Source organism: Dermacentor silvarum, chromosome 10, assembly GCF_013339745.2.
Source record: "Dermacentor silvarum isolate Dsil-2018 chromosome 10, BIME_Dsil_1.4, whole genome shotgun sequence".
In the NCBI taxonomy this organism is placed as follows: Eukaryota; Metazoa; Arthropoda; class Arachnida; order Ixodida; family Ixodidae; genus Dermacentor; species Dermacentor silvarum.
In genome coordinates, this window is record NC_051163.1 from 61,856,082 (window position 1) to 61,875,662 (window position 19,581).

The 19,581-nt window shown below is 50.2% G+C and overlaps 1 protein-coding gene across 1 annotated transcript; it reads right to left on the reverse strand.

The window, feature by feature from the left end:
• Window positions 1-7,711: 7,711 nt before the first annotated feature.
• LOC119431590 (neprilysin-1) lies at window positions 7,712-18,782 on the reverse strand. Its single transcript, XM_049657927.1, has 6 exons — window positions 18,740-18,782; window positions 15,329-16,008; window positions 13,505-14,077; window positions 11,298-11,875; window positions 10,281-10,597; window positions 7,712-8,188 (listed from the first exon to the last, which is right to left on the reverse strand). Exons 1-6 carry the CDS (start codon window positions 18,780-18,782, stop codon window positions 7,746-7,748), a joined length of 2,634 nt encoding a protein of 877 aa, XP_049513884.1. The 3' UTR covers window positions 7,712-7,745.
• Window positions 18,783-19,581: the final 799 nt, after the last annotated feature.

The following is a 19,581-nucleotide window of genomic DNA, read 5'->3' on the forward strand; positions in this document are numbered from 1 at the left end:
CGGAACACGAAAAACGAAACAGAGTCATATCCAGAGCCGGTCAGAAACCATGGCGTTCATGACGTCACCGTCTTCTTCTTCTTTTTTTTTTTTTTTTGCGGGTCTCGAATCCGGCAGAGCACGGCTTTCGAGTTTGGGTTCGATTACGGCGTTACAGTGGCTAGATCCACCGTACCGGCGTACACGCCCTATAAAGAATATACAATGTAACGTATTATTACAGGCTATATTGAGAGAAAAATAGGATAACAAATAAAATAAAAATAAAGAAAGGCAACGCGATGGGGCGTTTGACCCATTGGTAAACAGCAGGCGACTCCGCAATCCGCGGCCCTGTTAGCCCTGTTTCACAGGCAGCAACTGTGCTACAGTGTACTAGTAACTGTGCAGCTGTCACAGGTAACTTGTTCGCGAGTTTGAACTTACACCATGGAGAACTTTACGCAACGAGTAACTTTTAAGTGGAGGAACTGTCCCCCTTTTCTGCGGAGTGAGTAAGTGGCCTTTCCCGAAGAGCATTTACGAGCTTTTTCAGTGGCTGGAATGTGGTATGTGGGCGACACTCCTGCTGCTGCTTTTGAACTAATTGGGACATTTAGTATTTTTTTTTTCAGAGCGCGCTAAACGATCGCAATGGTGCAATTGTCTGTAGCTCCGAAGCATATTTTTATTTCCCTGCGAATCAAGATACCGTAAGCAACGTTATTAAGAACGATATTATGGCGATCAGCTAACCGCTTGAGTTGTCTGTCGCTAAGCCTAGATGCATCAAGACCAAGTGTGGTGCCTGCACACCGAGCACGTGCCTTCTCGATCTTTTCCGCTCGCAGCTTCCATTCCGTTACTGCGCACTTCGAATGACGAAACTCCCGCGCAGGCCCTTGCAAGGTGTTTACTTGGCGGTGATGGTGGTGCAAACTTTATTTTTCCTTTTGAACTTGGCATGTCCTTATGGGTTTTGGTTCCGACGAGCCCCGGGAATCGTGGACCTCAGTGGACGGATCCGCCTGCAGTATACAGGGCAAGCGTAGCCTTCCATAGACATATCTCAGCTACATGCCCGGATGTCGACGTCACTTCTGATAAGGTCGTCGAAATAATGGGCGCTCTCCCGCTATACCCTTGGTGCCACCTGACCACCGTCCCATAGCTCGCACCGATTTCAGTGGAAGCGGACCGCCACGACTACGTTGCCTGTCCACCTCCGTGATTTTATTTTAACGACCGTTACCCCTTGTGTGTTCTGTACCTTGTAGTAATTTGTCTCTGTAATACGTAATACATACGTTGGAATGTATGACATTTGTTTTCCGACGTCCTTGGATCCACCCTACAAGAAACCTCGCAGAACCGGCTGGGTAGTCCAACCTTTCCCAGGAATTCGCGTTATCATCGCCCGACTTGGGGCATGGACCAACGAGCTACGCCAACCAAGCAACGGTGCTTCCAGTTCACTGCGCTGCAAGAAGCTACATACTGCCGACATCATTGACGCCATCGAGAATGTCGTGGAGTCTCAAGGATTATTGAGTCCCCAACACCAGGGAGATAATAACTACTGCGCGGCCGCTTTGATCGCTAGCGCTGCCTAAAAACGTGCTTCACGGGGAGATTCATCCTTTGCAATGAACAACCAGTGCTTGTCCGTGCAGCTTGAACGTTAGGCCGTTAACTTTGAGGCTCTCCCCCGGGGGCAGTCGCCCCACCTCATTGAGAATAAATGTTTTTTTTTCTTTCTTTCTCTCTCTCTTCCTTGTTTCACTGTCCGTTGGAGACCGAGTGCGGCCCTTGCGCTATTCGGAAAGATGCTGTCCATTCAGGAGTCTCATTTTAAATGCTCTCACGTTTGAATTGGGTTGCGAGTACAGTTCGCTATGGAAATGTCCATTAAAGCTAATTCCAAGCTTCATTTTTATTCGAGAAGCGCCTAATATGCGCATCAAGGAATTTGTCGTGTCTGTTTCGCGGTGCACTTTGGAGGTTCACGTCGGCAAGACCTGCCAATTAACCGTGTGGACAGAAACTCAGATATCCAATAATTTAATCTGAACATCTGGGGATCCCATATAAAAACCAACACGTTCCAATATATTATACGGGGAAAGTACCATATGATGTATGTTACGGAAGTATGTCCCGTATAGTATATGGGGACATACTGGTACATGTTCATATGGGGATTAAATGTGAGACATGCCCCATGTGACCATATCGGGCTATTGGACATGGTGCATATTTTTTTTTTGACAGAGAGGCGCCCTGGTGTATGTGCGGTGCCGTGTTGTGCTCAGTGGATGGTTGTGAGCTCCTATGTGGACCTTGTCGGGATAATCATACCACTACGCACAGCCTCAGGCCTGCGTATATGCAGTGGCGGTCAATATGCCACCGAAAGGTCAGCGGTGGTCGTGGTGCCATAACCTGAGGAAATCGACGCGGCTATACTGTCGAAGAGACAAAGTCGTCTTTGACGGAATTGACGTCGCTCCCGCAAGCTATCCGGGGCATTGCACGAGACTCCGCAAGATGGGCAGACATGTGGATTCGAGCATCGCCTTACAAATTCGTTCTGATCTTCCCATCTGCGTATTTAGCTTAATGATACCTTTGCGATGTCTTCTCGCTGATGCATTGTGACGGTGTTCCTAGTATTTTCCCAAGAGATACCTAAACATACCAAATAAAAAAGTTTCTTTTTTTGTTTACTTGTTTCTACCTCCTTTATGGTTCCCTCCTTTATTTACGAACACAGGGAGTGTGTCTCTTCCGTAAATTCCACTCTTAAAAGAATTCGGCAGAACCCATATCACGACGGCTGTCTACGGTAATGCGTTGTGCATTGAATCGATAGTGAATTGAATAGTGACACAACGTATTGCCACTGCTGAAACGAATTCTGTATGAGGTGTGTACTGCAGCGGGATTCTTTTTTAGCGGTTCCCTAAGAACACGCGGCGCCATGTAGTGCCGTCACCGCGAAGGCTGTGCGTGGCCTCCGAAATGCACGGCGCGCAGGTGGGTGCGCCGTGCATCTTTCTGGACTTGGCGCTTCTTTCTGGACTCGCTGCGTCATCTGGTGGCGCGGACCAGAAGTCCGCGCGCGGCCTCTTAGACCAGAAGCGTGGCGCGCGCCGGTGGCTGCGAACGCTGAGAATTGTTCCCTCGCTTGCCGCACACACTCAGTGGCGCGTACTCAGTGACCCAAGTTGGCGAAAGGTTCATTGAAGAGCGGAACATATCCGGTGCACCCATGGCGCAGCCTGCTAAAGCGTCGGGTTGCGGTCCTCGAGGAACCCTTGTGACGTGGGCTCGACTCCGCTCGGCAAGGTAGAAATTTAAGGTATCTTTTTCTTCATTGTAGAGCGTCACCTTCCCAGTGGCATACACGTGAACAGAGTATGATGCTTTTGAACTTTACGAATTAGTATGCTCCTCTTGAGGAATTTAATTTGGATTTAAGTTGTGTAGTAAACTCGTATAATCCTCAGTAGTTATTCTTCTGAATAAATAGTTTCGGTTTTAACTTTTTATACTGAAATGAAAAAAAAAATGTATCTGGTTTCCAGCACCAGATCTAGCACGAATACGTCTGGGGAAAACAGAAAATGGCCATATGATAGGCTTGAGGAGTATTTGAATAATTAGATTGGTCTGGCCCGACAATGCGACGATGGATTAAGCGTCGTTTCCCCAGCTTCGGATCATGCTGTGTAGTGAAGGGCAGGGCTCGAATCCGCCAATCAGTACACCCTAAAACGGGGAGCAGGGGGGGGGGGGGGTATCTAAGAAGTAAAGGGGCCGATTTATTTTTCAAAGCGTTGTTTTATCTGCGAAACGTCGCATGGGCTGAAATGCGTTGTTCACTTCGTAAGAAACGAGAGAGTGAAATGCTCTTTATACTCCGACCTGCTGGGAGAGAGTGGAATGCCTGTTCTATTCTTACGGCAATAGGGAGTAAACCGAAGCGAGTACTCCTGCGTTAGCTGCAGAAGGCCAGCCCGTTACGCGGCCATGTGTCACTTGCGCGTGTCACCCGGCTGCGCGTTATATGGAAGGGCTCGCTCATTGTGTCTTACTAATACTTCCCTGACGCCTTTATGCAGTCAATGTCACTCTGAGAGCGATCACAGGCAGATATTATAGCGGCCTTTAATCTGGTTCTCTATACTTTGATTGGCTTACGTGACCCGTACCTCTTGCTGTACCGCACAAGGTTGATGAGACAGGGCACAGTAAAGAACATCAGCCACGTTTTTGGAGCTACTTGCTCTCTTTGTACGCGTAGACGTTGACACAATGGCAAAACATTGGCGTCCTTGTCCATCCGATCAAGACTGACGCAACTGCAGGTGGCAGCACTGTTATTGGGTGTCCAAAAGTCGGGCGTGTTTCTTCCATTTTCTTCTTTCGCTGTGGCGCTGTTTCTTAGTGAATGTTTAGGGTTTTCGGAGCGTCGATAACGAGAAAGTTGTTCTACACTTTGATAGCGCCCTACGTGTGGACACTCTTTTCTTGCCGGAGTGCAATTTTCGTACACCACTCAATAAAAGGTTCTGTGATCGCTTTTTTTTTTGTTGAAACTTTTTAAAGCTCTTTGTAGTAGAATAGCTTCAGGTATGGGAATTGTTTTTCTTACCACAGCAAATCGCCGGAAAGCACCTGTCTGTTATGGAAGTGGACGCGTCTTAGCTGCTGCCTTTTTGTATACCTCGATGAAAGGAGGGTTATGGCTGTAGCTTTGTCGGTCTGACTTAGAGGCGTTGATGCGTGTGACCTTGATTCTCCGGCAGGAAACTGGCCCGGGTCGTTCGAGAGAAAAAGCAGGTGGGCTTTGGTTTGAAATGTCAGCTCTTTTCACTCCGTGCACCGGTTTGATACTTTGCGGGCACGATTGTCAGCGCGGGATCTGCGCATCATGCTTATATTTTAGCAATGCCCGAATCTTGTGAGGAGCCTTTCAATTAACCCCTCGAGAAGCTAACGAGGCACACTTTATGAGTCTCACTTTTACGCACACGACGCCTACACTGCTGCTTGTGGCAATTACTAGACGATGAACCTGCAAGCTAGTGCTCCAGCAGCGTGGATAAGCTCATTAGAGCTGACGATGCTGCGTGCATGTGGAACGTGCTAATTTCATATAATTAAAAAAAATCACAGGACACCTAAGCACGTCTTATGAGTTGCGAATGTACGCCGCTGAGCGGTCCTTCGAGTTTTGATCTGCGAGTAATGTTTTCGAGTTTTGATGCGGAGTTTGTTATCGAGTTTGCGAATAAATTGGTGTGGGTTATTATTATTTTTTACAGTTTCTACGTTAGCATGTTGGTTGTAGGCTTCTCCACATAAAGGGTACTATTGAGTTGAAGCCAGATGTAAAGACATCTGCTTAAAATTCGTGTGCTAAGAGATCTGAGGTCGAATTCACAGAGCTTCACATACGTAAGTGTATGTTGCCATTGGCTAGCCACCTCTGCTAATATTATGTCCAGCATCACGATTGGATGATATTATATTTATGAGGAATTGTAGGCGTAATAACTGTTTGTGAATACGGGCCCTGCTGCGTGGCGCGTTTATGTGGCGTCTGGTGGCTTCGATGTAGCTTTGTTGGAAAACTTTGAGCGTGTTTTCGATGAGCCAGAAAGAGGGACAAGATTGAGCACATATGCTGAAGCGCTGCAGCCGATAGTAGACGCTGCTTAAAGTGTAAAGGAATAACTTAAGTGGGTTTCTCCACATTATATATCGCATAGAGGAGAATCTAGAAGTAAAGGCGTATGTTTAATTCGTGTGACGCAACGATAGAAGACGTTGCTCAACTACATAGGGTACATACATACATAGTACATACCTACCGCAAGCTTCTCCACATAACGGGTACTTTTGAGGAGAAGCAAGATCTAAATACACCTGCTTAATTCGTGCGTGCAAGTCTGCTCCGTGGTCCATTTTTATGGCATCTGGTGGCCTCGACGTGGCCTGGCTGGACTGGAGAGCTTCGGTAAATACGCCATAGCGACGTGTTGTTTCAGTAAACACTGGAATGCAGAACGTTAACAACATGTATTACAGTGGGCATTTGGTGGTGTGTTGAAAGGTCGGGCTACTAGCCCTACCGTCGGCTGCCATTAAGATTCTGGATTACCTTGTATACTGAAACAGGACGTTGACAGGACGTGAGGGCGTGATTAAAAAAAAGAATACTAAAAAGATCACGCAGATCACAAGCTCTGTGAGAACTGGCGAGATCACGTTCGGCGTGGTATACGAGTGCACGATTAGTATAAAATCCGGGACCCGAAGGTTCTGGTTCTAAAAATATTTATTTCCTCATCGTCTGCTCTTTAAATAAAGTTTATATATTTCTCTCTCCTATGCAAGCCTTCGAGGCGGCGAAGAGGCAAGACCTCGATGTCCCCACGTGGGAGGCCTAGGCCCAGCCAACTAAACTGCTGGTTTAATTAAATAAAAGTTTGTTCCTCCTCCTCCTATACACCGGTACAACCTTCCCTCTCGGTAGTTACCATCTGGCTGGTTGTTCGCGGCAGTCGAGGCTGTGGCCGGCCTCTTTCTAAGACCTAGTGTACATTTAAGTGATGAACGCATCTCACCTCGCGCCTAGACAAAGCATCATCGCTTGCAACAACCAGTCGGCACCGCGCCGTGTTCTCCCTCAACCCCAAGACATCATCGCTACCCCCAACGAATGGGCGCCGCACTCTGTTTTCGCATTTCTTCCATCGTACTTTGCCTTGTTCCCAATGCTTCAATCAATGAAAGATGTTGCTAAAATCACTGCAGTGATGACGCAACGGCGGCATTAGCGTCTGTATTAGCACTTCGCGAGTGGGGCGTCGCTGCGGCATCTACCGAGCGCTGCGTGACTCTCACCGAAGCAGAAATGGGCTTCCAGTTCTCTAGTGGGAAGCAAGGAAGGCGCCTCACCGTACGAACTTGTAGGGATTACGATATAGAGCTCATTTAACACACAGAGAACCTATCTTCGTTCCTGAGGCGTGCCGATTTTCGAAACTGTGTAGCTCTACCTCCCAATGGTTCTGTCGTGTCCGTAGGCAAAACTCGGAAGCGCGTGCCGCTGGTTTCCTTGCAGCACCAGCAGCTGGCGCTCGCCTCCGTGCATCCGTAGGGAGCCTCGATGCCAGCGCCGCGTTCGGCGGCGCTGGCATCGAGGCTCCCTACGCATCCGCGGCAGCGGCGGCGCCAGCCGTACGGGGAAAGCACAGCAAGCAACCAGAAAGCTCGCCTTCGCGCATAGCGTTCGGCGTTTTAAGCGTTTGCCGATAAAGATTGCGGTCGCATAAGCTGCAGTTGCCGGGAAGCGGCAACCGTAGCATACGAAGCAGGGGGTGACGCAATTACACTTTCGTATTTAACTTGCAAAGAAAAAGAAACTTAAGAACGATAAACGTAGGAACACCGCGTCACACCGCTTGCTGTATTAAATAATTTAAGATTAGTTTCAAGGTACGCGGCTCGTCTCCCGTACTGATGTTCGATTCTCGACTGGGTTGTTTCTTTTTTATCAATCAATAAGACATTATACCAGATGGGATTCATGAGAGAGGTGTAGTCTCCCCATGTGTCAGACCGGAGTTTTTTGGCACATACGAAACAACGTAAGTAAACAAAACCAACGGATTACACGAGAACACGAGAGACTATTCGCCGTAAAAAAATAATCAAAATACGAAGCATCCGTCTTGCCGCGCATAATTCTTTCTTTACACATAATACGCGCGCCTCGCGCCTGTCGCCTTCACTTGAACGTGCACTTCTTGACGGGGTTCATGGGCGCCCCGGGCCGGCAGCCGTAGGCCGCGGCGAACTCGGCGTTGTTCATGAGCGGCACATTGCAGCGCAGGTTCTTGGGCGAGTAGTAGGGCGAGTTGAGCTCCGCCCTCGCCGAGCACCACTTGTGGCACGTGGCGAGGAAGAAGAGCTGGTCGTTGCCGAAGCCGCCCACCCCGGAGGCGTCGGCCCCGCGGCTCACGGCCCGCCGGTACGCGGCGAACGTGTGTTCGAGGCCGCTGTTGTCGGCGAAGTCCTCGGACAGGGTCAGCGAGGTCGGCTCGCGGTAGCGGTTCGATGCCTCGCTGTACTGCTGCACCAGGCACTCGAGGCGGCCGATGAAGCTCAGCCGTGATGCCTCCGAGAACCAGTTGACCTGTCGGAGAGAGGAGAAGGGTTCGTCGAGCGCATCACAGGGTTCGAAGAGGTTCCTTAAACTCTGGAGGAACCCGTGATTGTGAAACGGATCTTTTAATTTCAATTTGGTTAAGCATAAAATCCTTGAACATATACTTTTACATATACATATAATACATATACACATATACATATACATATAATTTTTTTCCCGCAACATCTGCTATGGGCTCTCGGTCCAGACGTTGCAGTACGGTGTACAGGGAGCTACTGGAAGTTTGTGTTGTAACGCTGATTGCAACCCAATCATTACGTGATCTGCGAACCGATATTGCAGCGAGACATATCGTACACGTTCTTCTCGCATGTTAAAAAAAGCCGTGAAGTTACGGTAGCTTGGATACTGCTGCCGTCATTACTTATAATGATGCATTGCGCTGAACATTCTACAAAGGGAACAAATTGCATAAAATTGCATAAAAGACGATGGTAAACGAGAAGTGTAGTCAACGTAGTGAAACGCGAGTAGTGAACGAGATTCGTTTTCTTTCTTTTTTTTTTTCAGGTGTCTTCAGCACTAACGTGTGCCTTTACTTTAGGAGGACGGACGTTTTCAAAAGGCAGCAGGGGTGGTGTTCACGAATGATCACTTTGGGGATAGAATCACTTTTGCGAGATGTTGCGTGAATCTGCACCGGACCCGTCGAAGTTTAAGGCTGACTGTGTTTCTGGCACAGGGCGAAGATAGCGAGCTGAGCACTGCGTAGGAATGCTTTAGGTTGCATACACCGACTTGTCCAGTGCCGAGACATGCAAAATCTCGCCGAAGTGACCACATCCCCGAAAGTTATCGCCCGAGCATACCATCCCAGACTTAAGCATTGTCGGGTGAGTCTGTCTAAAACCGTGGTGCTGCCTCCTTCGAAAACAAGCAGCCCACTAAATTTCTGATGGATGCTGGGCTCTGGGCCACATGAAGTACCTTTCAATGCATCAACTCTTCCAGACAGAGGCTGGATATATTTCTTTCCCCTTGCAGATGCTTGGAGTTCGGGCTCTGCAGTGGAACGCCCTAAGGAGACCTGTGGTTTAGCCCCCGGGTCGTGTATGTTCGACCATCACTGCACTTCTGGGTCGTCCCACATGCCTCAGGTACAAACTTTCCGGTGTGCTCGATGCATGATAAAAGTGTTTTACCGGACTTGCTAATTTCAGTGTTTTTGTGATACTGCATTCGTATGCTTCACAATGAACAGTGCTGCTTTGTGAGAGCATCTGCAGAATGAGTAACTGCGTCCGCCTTCCTTCACCCTTATGTGATGTTTTTACAAATGCGCGCTGCTAGCGCTCTTTCGTAAATCTTTTCGTGTGACGATGCACGTTGACATTTCGTACTGATTTCCCCTTAGTGGTTGTGCAGCAGCGCCTCGCTGTTTGATGAAGCCACGGTGCACGAAGCGTTCCTGTACACGGCATGTAACATCTTCCTCCCAATCTCTAATGTGCTTATCTAATTGATTAAAATTCACGGACTCTTATCTCATAGAGAACTTCTTTTTCATGAAAAGGAAACCTAAGGGAAGTACTAGATTACTTAAAATTGTAAAAAGTTAGTATAGGAGGTTTTGTTTTGCGTTTCTTAATTAATGAAATATTGATCACGGAAGGAGAAAAGTAAAAGCCAAAGTTCTTTTATAAATGTTTCGCGCATAGACCGCCGCTGTAGGTACAACAGCGTGGCGTTGCAAGTTTCACGGTAGTTAACCTATTAGGATAGCTTTTATGGGCGAGAACTTCCCAGTAGCTATAGGTAGAACCTCTACCTACATGAAATGGCAGTGTGGTATTTATTGATAAAGTTAAGTAGGTTCTAAGAGGCGTCGTCGAAATCTGTTGACGTCAAACGGAGCTGGTGCAAGGATACTGAAGTGACGCCAACCCCCCTCTATCGTTTTCGAACCCTTTCTGCCTAACCAAGTGTCGGCTTCCCGCAAGGCCGAGCTAAATGCTACTACTAAAGTTTAATCAACTCACCTAGCCCAATACTCTTAGTTTTCAGTTTAACAAAGTGAATGGGCACAGTTTAATAAAGTGAAAGAGCGCGTACATACCTTGACTCCGGTCTGGTCCATGTTTCCCATGAAGGGGTCGAAGACGTGCGTGATCTCGTGGCCGACCACGTGACCGAGGCCCCCGAAGCGCGCTGCAGCCGGCAGGGAGCGCGCGAAGTAGGGCGGGAACTGGATGGACTGGCATGATGAACATCACGTGGTAGACGAACATGTAGAACGCGTTCACCGGTATGGGCTGCGCGTGCATGTAGAGCTCCCGGTTGATGGACCGGTTGCCGCGGCCGCCGCGCAAGAGGGGCTTGGACTGCGCCAGGGCGGCGCGCAGCGATTCCGTGTAGGTGCGCAGGAAAGGGCGCCTGCATTGCGAGAGGCACGACGCCATGTTGGGCATCGAAACAAGATATTTTTTTTCAAAGAACACTTTATCAGTACAAGCTAATTTAGTGTATCCTTTGGCGCGCTGGTTGCAGTCGCGTTGTTTCTTTACTGGTGGTGCGTACACAATGTAATTCAATAAATACGCAGAGTATATCCATTCAAAGTCAGCCACAAGCGAGAAATAACTATAAAAAGGGGTAGACGAGGGCGATAGACAAATAATGTTTTTTTTTTTTCATAACACAGGTCGGAGTATACATTAGGCGAAGCTTTGCCTAAATCTTGGTCGTCCTTCTGGCTTAAGACGGCCTTGCGACTTCGCAAATTGATCATATTCATCAAAATATCGCGCTATAAATGCAACAATTCGTTAATAATTACGCATGCGTGCAGAGACTTGCTGTCTTGCTGCATTTCGTCAGCGACATAGCCATTCTGACGAGTCACGCGTGGGCAAGCAAATGGTTCGCTTTCCGAACCGCTACAAAATGTCCCCCCCCCCCCCCCCCTCCCCCTCAAAAAATAGCATCCTTGGCTGAACCCGCATGCTTGAAGCTCGCATAGACACTAGAGCTGGAGTTTCCTCTAGTAATATTTTATAGGAAACTCTGTGGAGGACCTTTTTCCTGTGCTTGTCCGCGGACAGTACCGAAACACTTCTTTGACCAGTGTTCTGACCTGAACTTTGGCAGATAGGAGTAGTGGGCGTCGATGGCCTCTGCCGACGACAGCTCCTTGGGGAACGCGACGATCTCGTGCAGCGAAGAGAGCTTGTTGACGGCCTCGCGCCGCGTGGCGTCCTCCATCCAGGACAGGTTGCGGAACGCGAGCAGCGACGAGTCGCGGATCGCGTTCACCATGTGGTCGGCCGTCTTGAGCGCGCCCGCGGGCAGGAACTTGGCGAAGAAGAAGTGCGCCAGCGCGAACGGCGCCATCTCGGAGACGCGGCCGATGCACGACTCCAGGTAGGCGACGGCCATCTGCGCCTCGTTCGTCTCGGCCAGCAGGGCCTTGGTGAGCTCGTACGAGGCCAGCGGCAGCAGCGAACGGGTCACGTGCCAACCGACGAAGAGCCGCAGTCGGTCGAGCTCGCGCGCGTACTTGCCCAGGAAGCGACCGGCGACGCCCAGGTACGCGGTGCCGATGATGTACAGCTCGCTGAGCGCGCCCATCTGGGCCTCCTCCGGAAGGTGCCGGTTGATGGCCTCCAGCCAGCGCTCGGACGAGACGCGGCCCGCGCTCAGGTCGCCCAGCTCCTGTGTTGTATGGCGTATAAGTTGAACTTCGCACGAGGCATGTGCAACATTTACTACCGTGAAGCTGTCTATGGCTAGGGTACTATGCATTTTTCGTGTCCGTCAACAGATCTGCGTGTGCAAGAACTCGGCTCCCGAATTTGATGCAAAATCGCTTCATTCTATGCAAAGCGCGAACGGCGCCATATACGTCTCATCACTTGGATATGCATTTTCAGTAGATTAGTTATCAATAGGTACCAATTTCAAGATCAGTAGACTCTCAGGTAGATAATAAGGATTTCTCAAAGATTTGCCGCTGTGAGACCCGCGTCGGCCATGTGTACGCTCGCACCGCCCTCTCTTTGTCGTCGTTCCAAGCGCTTGCGAGAGTGGCGGTCTCGTCGCGCGTGTCTAGTCTTTTCCGGCTCCCCGAGGTCGCGGTAGACTTCCATACGAATGTATGCCACCGATCAAGACCACCGACCAAAATAAAGTGAGTCTGTCTTCGGGATAACCGCCTTAGCTGCTCAAGAGAAATAAAATTTGCTCATAACTTTGATCTAAACTTCATGTCACCTCAATGTCGTGTGCAAAGCTGCTTCGCTGGTAATCCACCTTCACAGCAGTGGAATGGCACGTGATATTTGTAAGCGGGTTTCCACAAAGAGTCGCTGGGGCACGCGTGACGCCTTGTGGTAGATAACGACTCATCCTGTACGGCTAAACATGTGTATGCAGGTCTGCTTATAAAGGGGATATTACGTTGTAGGCGATTGCTGGTTCGCTGGAATATGAACAACCGATTTCTTTGGAAGCATCTCACTAGCGATCTTTGATGATATATGACACGCCGCTGACGGCGAGGTTGCAGTACTACTACTGAGTCATGGCAGCCGCGATGTAAACGGAACAGACTTACCGGAACAGATTCGGGTAACGGAACGGATTAGAAACGGAACAGATTTCGAAGCAGCAAACCTGTGCCTGCTTACGTGGACTCATTCCTTCGCAAACACCAAAAGAGATCTTCAAATGGCATAGTTTTCTATGCTGCAGTCGGTGTCATTCATGCTTCTAAGCAGTGGTTTTGAACAATTAACGCCTGCACCTTGCGCGGCATATACTCATTTGTAGATTGAAAACGCTCCGCAGGTGTTCATCTTGCTAAGAGAATGCTGGAGTATTCGAAAGTCGTGTGCGTATGAAAATTTATATCAATGCTTATATATTTTAGCAACTCACACTGTTGAGCAAGCTGGCTCTTCGTGAACTTTAAAATGGCTGACGACATTGTGGAAGCTAGTACTCCTACATTGAAAAAAAAAAAAATGGCGGCCGTTCTCTCTACTTCGCTCCCGTGTTTGGATCTGTGACTTTAGTAGCACTATTTATTTACCGAGCAAGAAAGGACGTCCTCATCTCTGTTAAGAGGTCTACTTTCGAGTCACATGGACCGTTCAAACTTGATGGTCCTCCTGAGAAGCTACCGTTCCAACTCAAAGTACATGAGCATGATGTCTGCTTCAGTGTTATGCTCAAGAAAACTTTTTTACAAGGCATGATCCGGCACAACCTCTCAACGGTTCTCTGGCGTTCTTAGCTGGCTCTAGAGATGACGTCTTTGACAACCTCCCGGGTATGCCGCACCTGGAACTGCGAGTAGCCGATGAGGTCCTTCTCTTTGTACTCGAAATACATGGACATCAGGTCGGTGTCCATCTGGACCATGTCCTCGACCAGCGACGTGTAGTCCTGTCCCGCGGTGCCCAGCGCGGCGGCGAGCTGCAGCAGCATCTTGCCCAGAGCGGCGCCGGGCAGGTGCAGGGCCCGGTGCTGGAACCAGAGCATGAGCCCCTGGTTCTGGCTCAGCGACAGGATGAGGCGGTCGTCTTGCCTGAAGTTGGGCACCAGTTTCATCTGGAACAAGACGTGCACGTCGGAGTCCAGGCTGAGCCCGACGAGCGTGTCGAGCACGTTGAACTCGGCCGAGTCGAGTGGCGCGTCGGGCCAGCCCAGGCCGTGGTCGCCAAGGAACGCGCGCAGCCCTTCGAGGTTCTCCTCGCGGTTCACGAAGATGTCCTCGCACATGCGCAGCGCCCGCGCCGACTTCTCGCCCGAGCGGCTCTGCGCGAGGCTCGGCTGGCGCCGAATGTCGGTGTACAGGCTGAAGAAGATCTTGCGCTGCAGGCTCGTGAACTGGTTGGTGTCCACCGGGTGCACCTGGAAACGTGCGCCGCGAACACGTCGGTTCTCGTCACGTCAAACGATGTTTTGATTGTGACGTGTCGGACGGATCGCTGAGTTATTCTAGCGAAGGTCATGGCGTGACCGAGATAATACCAATACGCGCAGCTAGAAGCTCATCTGCGAAACGATCCGGCGGCACTAAGACACGTCATGATTGCGCTCGGACTGAAACAGCTATCCGTTGTGTCGGGCGAGTTCACGTTCAATCAGCACTGGCGTACATCTCTAGCAAACGCCAAATGTTCATGAACTTTCATGCCTCAGAACAATCTAAGGGCTAACTTTTAACCAAGAAATAAATAAAATAAAATCACTTATTCCAATTTGTATTTCACAGACACAGACGACCTTCAGATACCCCTATTGGCAGCTTGATGAAGCCGCAGCCCCTATTAGACTTGACTGACAGCCGCAGCAGCAGCAGCTACAATATGAACTGCTGTCTGGACACACAAAAAAGTTGCAGACATACAAGTTTCTCGCACAGGACCAAAAATTCAATAATACTTATTTGTAAACTACTGTACTTTCTCAGGAACGGAAATTATGCCGATAACATATCGTATGAGGCCGGAACTAGACATGACCCATTCATCGGCATTTCACATAATCTATTGTGAGCGTTCAAAAACGAGGGGTGTTCCGAAAGAATTCACACGCGGTCTTCGATTATGTTAATGACTCTCAATGGACGACGAAAGGGGCAGAACACTATTGTTTCGACACTGAAACTGTCATCATGTTTAGAAATACAAATAACTTTACTGCTGACAAGTCTTGTGTGTTTTCTTCGTACGTGCTCTGTACCTAAACGATGACAGATCATACCGTGTGGCACAGCGACACCTAACATTCCACAATCAGGGCAGATACGTTGTTCCACCTTTAGATGGTATGAAACTTATAAGGCAGAGTCTATTCTCTCGGCAACCGAGATAATTTCTGGAGCGAATTTCTCCAGGAACTCACCTCCTACTGGCGCTCGAAGTCACGTGACAAATTGCCGAAAAAAAGCTACCTGCAGGTGTGCCCTAACCTAACCTAACAACCTAACTTAACCTTCCGAGAGCAAAGAGGTGAGTGCCGGGAGAAATTAGTTTCAGAAATTCTCCCGGCTGTCGGGCGAATAGTCACTGCCAACTTCTAATGACAGTGAGGTTAATTAGCACACCCACTGGCCATATTCAAACTGCGTATTTTCCCCATTAGTGTAGGTGAACGTACCTTGCTCCATCGGCCGCACGCGAACTGGTAGAAGTCGGTGCACGGGTCCACGCTGGCGTCCATGGCCATGGCCAGCTCGTTGGGGAAGTCGTAGCAGTCGGGCGCGAAGCAGCGCGGCGCCACCACCGTGGTCACCAGGTGCGGCACCAGCGCGTACAGGCTGGCGTACGCCAGGCTCGCCACCAGCACCGCCACGTACGGACTCACGTTCGTCGCGCACCACGACAGCACGCCGGCCGCCTGCACACCGTCCCCGTCGTCGTCCAGCGTGGCTGCTTGCTCGGTGGCCCGGCCGATCGCGAAAAGAGTGTGCACCGAGTCCCAAGCCCGGTAGCGTCTCACTGCAGACGACGGTCGTCCTGGTACAGGCTCCCCGAATAGGTGGCCCGGGATAGTGGAAAGCACGGTACCAGGAGGAGGCAGCAGGGTAACCTGCGGTACCGGCTTAACGTTGCTCTGTACCGTGTCGTCTCGCAGAGCAGCTAGAACGAGTCGAGGCAAGAGCAGGAGGCCTTCGGGTCGGCTCTGAATCGACGGACTCGGACGGGAAGGGCTGAGCGTGCGCTCGTGACCTCTCGCTTCGCTTCTTCTTTTGTCTCGTGCGCAGCGGTCACGGGGCTTCCGTGCGGGACGTTGCTGATGTTGATGCCTTGATTCACGGAACGTGCCCACGAGTGGTACTGGCCACACAAAAAGGACAATGGAAATAATTGCCTATTAATAACAATATAAAAATGGCAATAAGCGAAGGTGTTTGATAAGGAATTGTAATGAAATTTAAAATTGCGTAATAATAAAAGAAAACTACGTGTGATCAACATCGCAGTAGAGATGGCGCCCCTATAAACAGCTGCTAGATACTTCTTTAAATTTATGAAATGCCTTGCAATTGCCCGCTGGCTGAGGCCGAACTGCAAGCTCCGAACGAAAGCAAATTTGGTGGTAATCGAAAACGCAAGATGCCCAAGAGGGATGTCAAGGAAAAAAATTTAGCAAGGAGGTGGCATGGCGGAAAGAAAGGAAGTGATCAGTGTTTATTCTTTATTACAAAGAAGAAAAGATTAGAATATGAGGTGTCGGACCGATACAACGACAAAGATTTAGGGAAGAGACTCCACATCGTAAGCTGGTCAATAAAACCCAGCATTTATGTGGGCGGCATTGATCCGTGTTCCACGGGTAACGTGTTGTGCGGCTCCCCTCTCGGATCGACGCACAAACTACCAAAGGTTTGAGTTGTGCCGCTTGGCGGAGTCTGTACATGTGGTCAAGCCACTGTGGTGTATGTCAGCGCGGATGCTGCTGATTGGTGTACTGTGTGGTCTGCCCAATAAAACCGTTGGGAGAGGGGCGCCTGTGCTCTTTCCCGCTCGGAACTTCTGTCTGTATGGAACGTCCTTGCCGGCTTGCCCGGCGGCGGTCTCTCCCGCTGTGTCGAGCACGACAGAAGATAACGCAGATGCTGTAAGTTGTTTGACGATAGTAGGATGGACATATATATCCACGTACGTTAACGGTAGAAGCTGCCTGAGGCATTGTTGTTCTTGTAGAGTTCTTATAGAAGCACCGCTCGCGGTCAAGGTGGTGGATGAGAAGTGAGAGGCGAATAGGCAAGGAGGTCGGCTTGGACTAGTATGCGCTGGCCTGCTGCCTTGCTCAGGGAATGGAAAAAAAAAGAGGGGATGAAAGATGACAGGAAGAAGGAATGCGTATATATAAATAACCACGCAATGCAGTGGCTTTCAAGCGAAGCTTGTATACGCTAGCCTGCACCGGCGATGTAACGCCTAAAGTTGGCTTCTCACGCTTCCCGGCAACTGCTGCTTATGTAACCATAATGTTCACCGGGAAACGCTGGCGGCGAACGCTATGCACGAAGGCGAGCTTTCTGGTAGGAACGAGGCCTCTTGCGTGGGCTAATCTTCTGTTATTGTTTCGTACATTTAATATTTCCGTCCGAGAAGACTTAACATAAAAGGCATGCGCTGTCGGTGTTTTGTTTCTTGGCATTTGTTTTGGGCTGTCATTCTCAAAATTACGAGGAATAGAGAGAGAGAAAGAGAAAAACATTTATTTAGACCATCGAGTTGATCTTGAGGACGAGTGGGTGGTGTCCTCATTCCAGGACTCCACTGGCCATGGCTGCTCGACGTACTTGCTCGACGAGAGCTTCTTGTCCCGCCAGGCTATCGCCGGTCAGCTGTACCTCCCACCGCTCAAATGACGTGTTAGGCGTCTTTAAATGTTCAGGTTTGCCCCCGCATCCCCACGAGATCTGAAAGAGCGTAGGGCGTGTGTCGCCGCACCAGGGGCAGATGCCGCGATATGTTTGTGGGTATATTTTGCTGTATCTGTGTAGGTTTGGGAATGTGTTTGTTTGGATAAGTCTGAGGGCCATTGCGTCTTCAGTGCTGAGCTTTTTGTGAGGGGGAGGATAAATCCTGCGGTTGAGTCGCTGGATCTCGAGTCGGTCGCAGTAATTTGATGGCAGGGGCACAAAGGTAAAGGGTGGGGATTGATCAGACGATTGGTTTTGCCCCACTCGGTTAATTAGCGCTCGAGCTAAGGCGTTTGCCCTTTCGTTCCCCTCCAGTTCCGCGTGACCCGGCGTCCACGTGATTTGATGGGAATAACTTTGTAAACGAGGAATAACTTTGTAAACAATGTAAGACAAGGTATATAAGCAACTTTAGTGATAGAAGAACTTTAGTGTCGTATAAAATATTTTTCGCCCACGGGGTGCCTACGCCGGCTACGACTCCGACAATGAATTTGCTGCGACACGGGGCCCTTAACGCTGTCGCGTTAAAAATAATTCAGTAATTCAGGGTAGTTTGCACTAGTGGCGCCAGGCTAAAAACACAGCGGAGCTGATCGGTATCGTTCGTTCTCGGCTTCTCTCACGTCGGGATCTCATCGGAGCCGACGCTTTCTCTCCCGTTCCCTAGCATTCTCTCGCTGGACTTACTCGGGGTCTCCGGCTCACCATCGTCGTTTTGCTGCGGCTTCTTCGGCTAACCGTGCTGGGTCCAATCGGCGTCGACGCTGGCAATCTTGCTTAGCAGCGCGCCGCAATTCTTGGTAAGCGGCTTCTTCCTCGGCTTGGACTCCCCATGTCTACGTCTGGCGCGCCACCGCCGCGCACCGGCTTTTATACGGAACGAAGAAGCGCATGCACAGTTGGCCGTGACTTCACGTCTGACTCGCGGCGCATGTGCAGTAGTGCGCAGCTGGTGGCGAAGTCGTAGGGGAAGTTAGGCGAAAGCTATGCACAGTGTACGGGCGACGAGCACAGATGCGCCGGGATGACGTCACAGCGCATGCGCAGTAGCGCGTAGCAGGAGGGAGCTCGGCGGAGCCGTGTCTGTGTCGGGCCAACGCCTCCTTTGGTCGGGCGAAGCGAGCGCGCACCTGCGCCGGCGGTTACTAGGCAATTGACGCGAGGTGGCGTCATAGCCCGGCGCAGTTCGTGGACGACTAACGAAGTTACGGATAAAACTTCGCTGTTAAAACGAAGCGAAATGTACGCCCCGGCAACGCTCCGCCCAGATGGCTCGGTGGTGGAGCCGGGGACGGCCTTTTGCCTTCCGCTGCTGGCATGAGCGTTGTGCGCACACGCACAGCAAGCTTCCTGCTGAACTGCTTTGTGCACGCGCCGAATTTAACTGAACGAACAGCTAATGTTGTGTCAAGCTAATGTTATCCAATATTTCACTGGGCGCTGACTAACGCCGACGGTTTCCCGTTGGTATCATCTCATGCACCATCGGGGTAAGACTACTTTAACGCTATACTGACGGCACCTTTCATCACGACAGCGTTGCGAGACGCCCGGTGGCTGCCAGGACGTTCGTTATTGTGCCCAGTACAGTAGTTGCCGGGCGTGCTTCGTCGCGCTAACATGTTGCACCCGCCTGTCGCACATCATCCGATAAGTTGAAGCGAAACACTAAGCTACACTATCGCTGTGAATGATTCGCCCTTCAAGCGAGATTGCTCGCTTGAAGTTCCAGCTGCGCGCTACAGCGCATGTGCCGTGACGTCATCCCGGCGTGTCGTCGTCTGCAGCGCGCCGCCGGTACACCGTGCATAGCTTTCGCCCCACTTCCGGTATACGTGTGCTCGGACTGCAAGTGCTTCGCGAGGCGTTCCCCGATGCCACGGACCACGAGGAAATGCTTGTACACTTCGGATAACTTGGCATCACTTGGCGTTACTTCGTACAACTTAGCATCACTTCGTATAGCCACGAC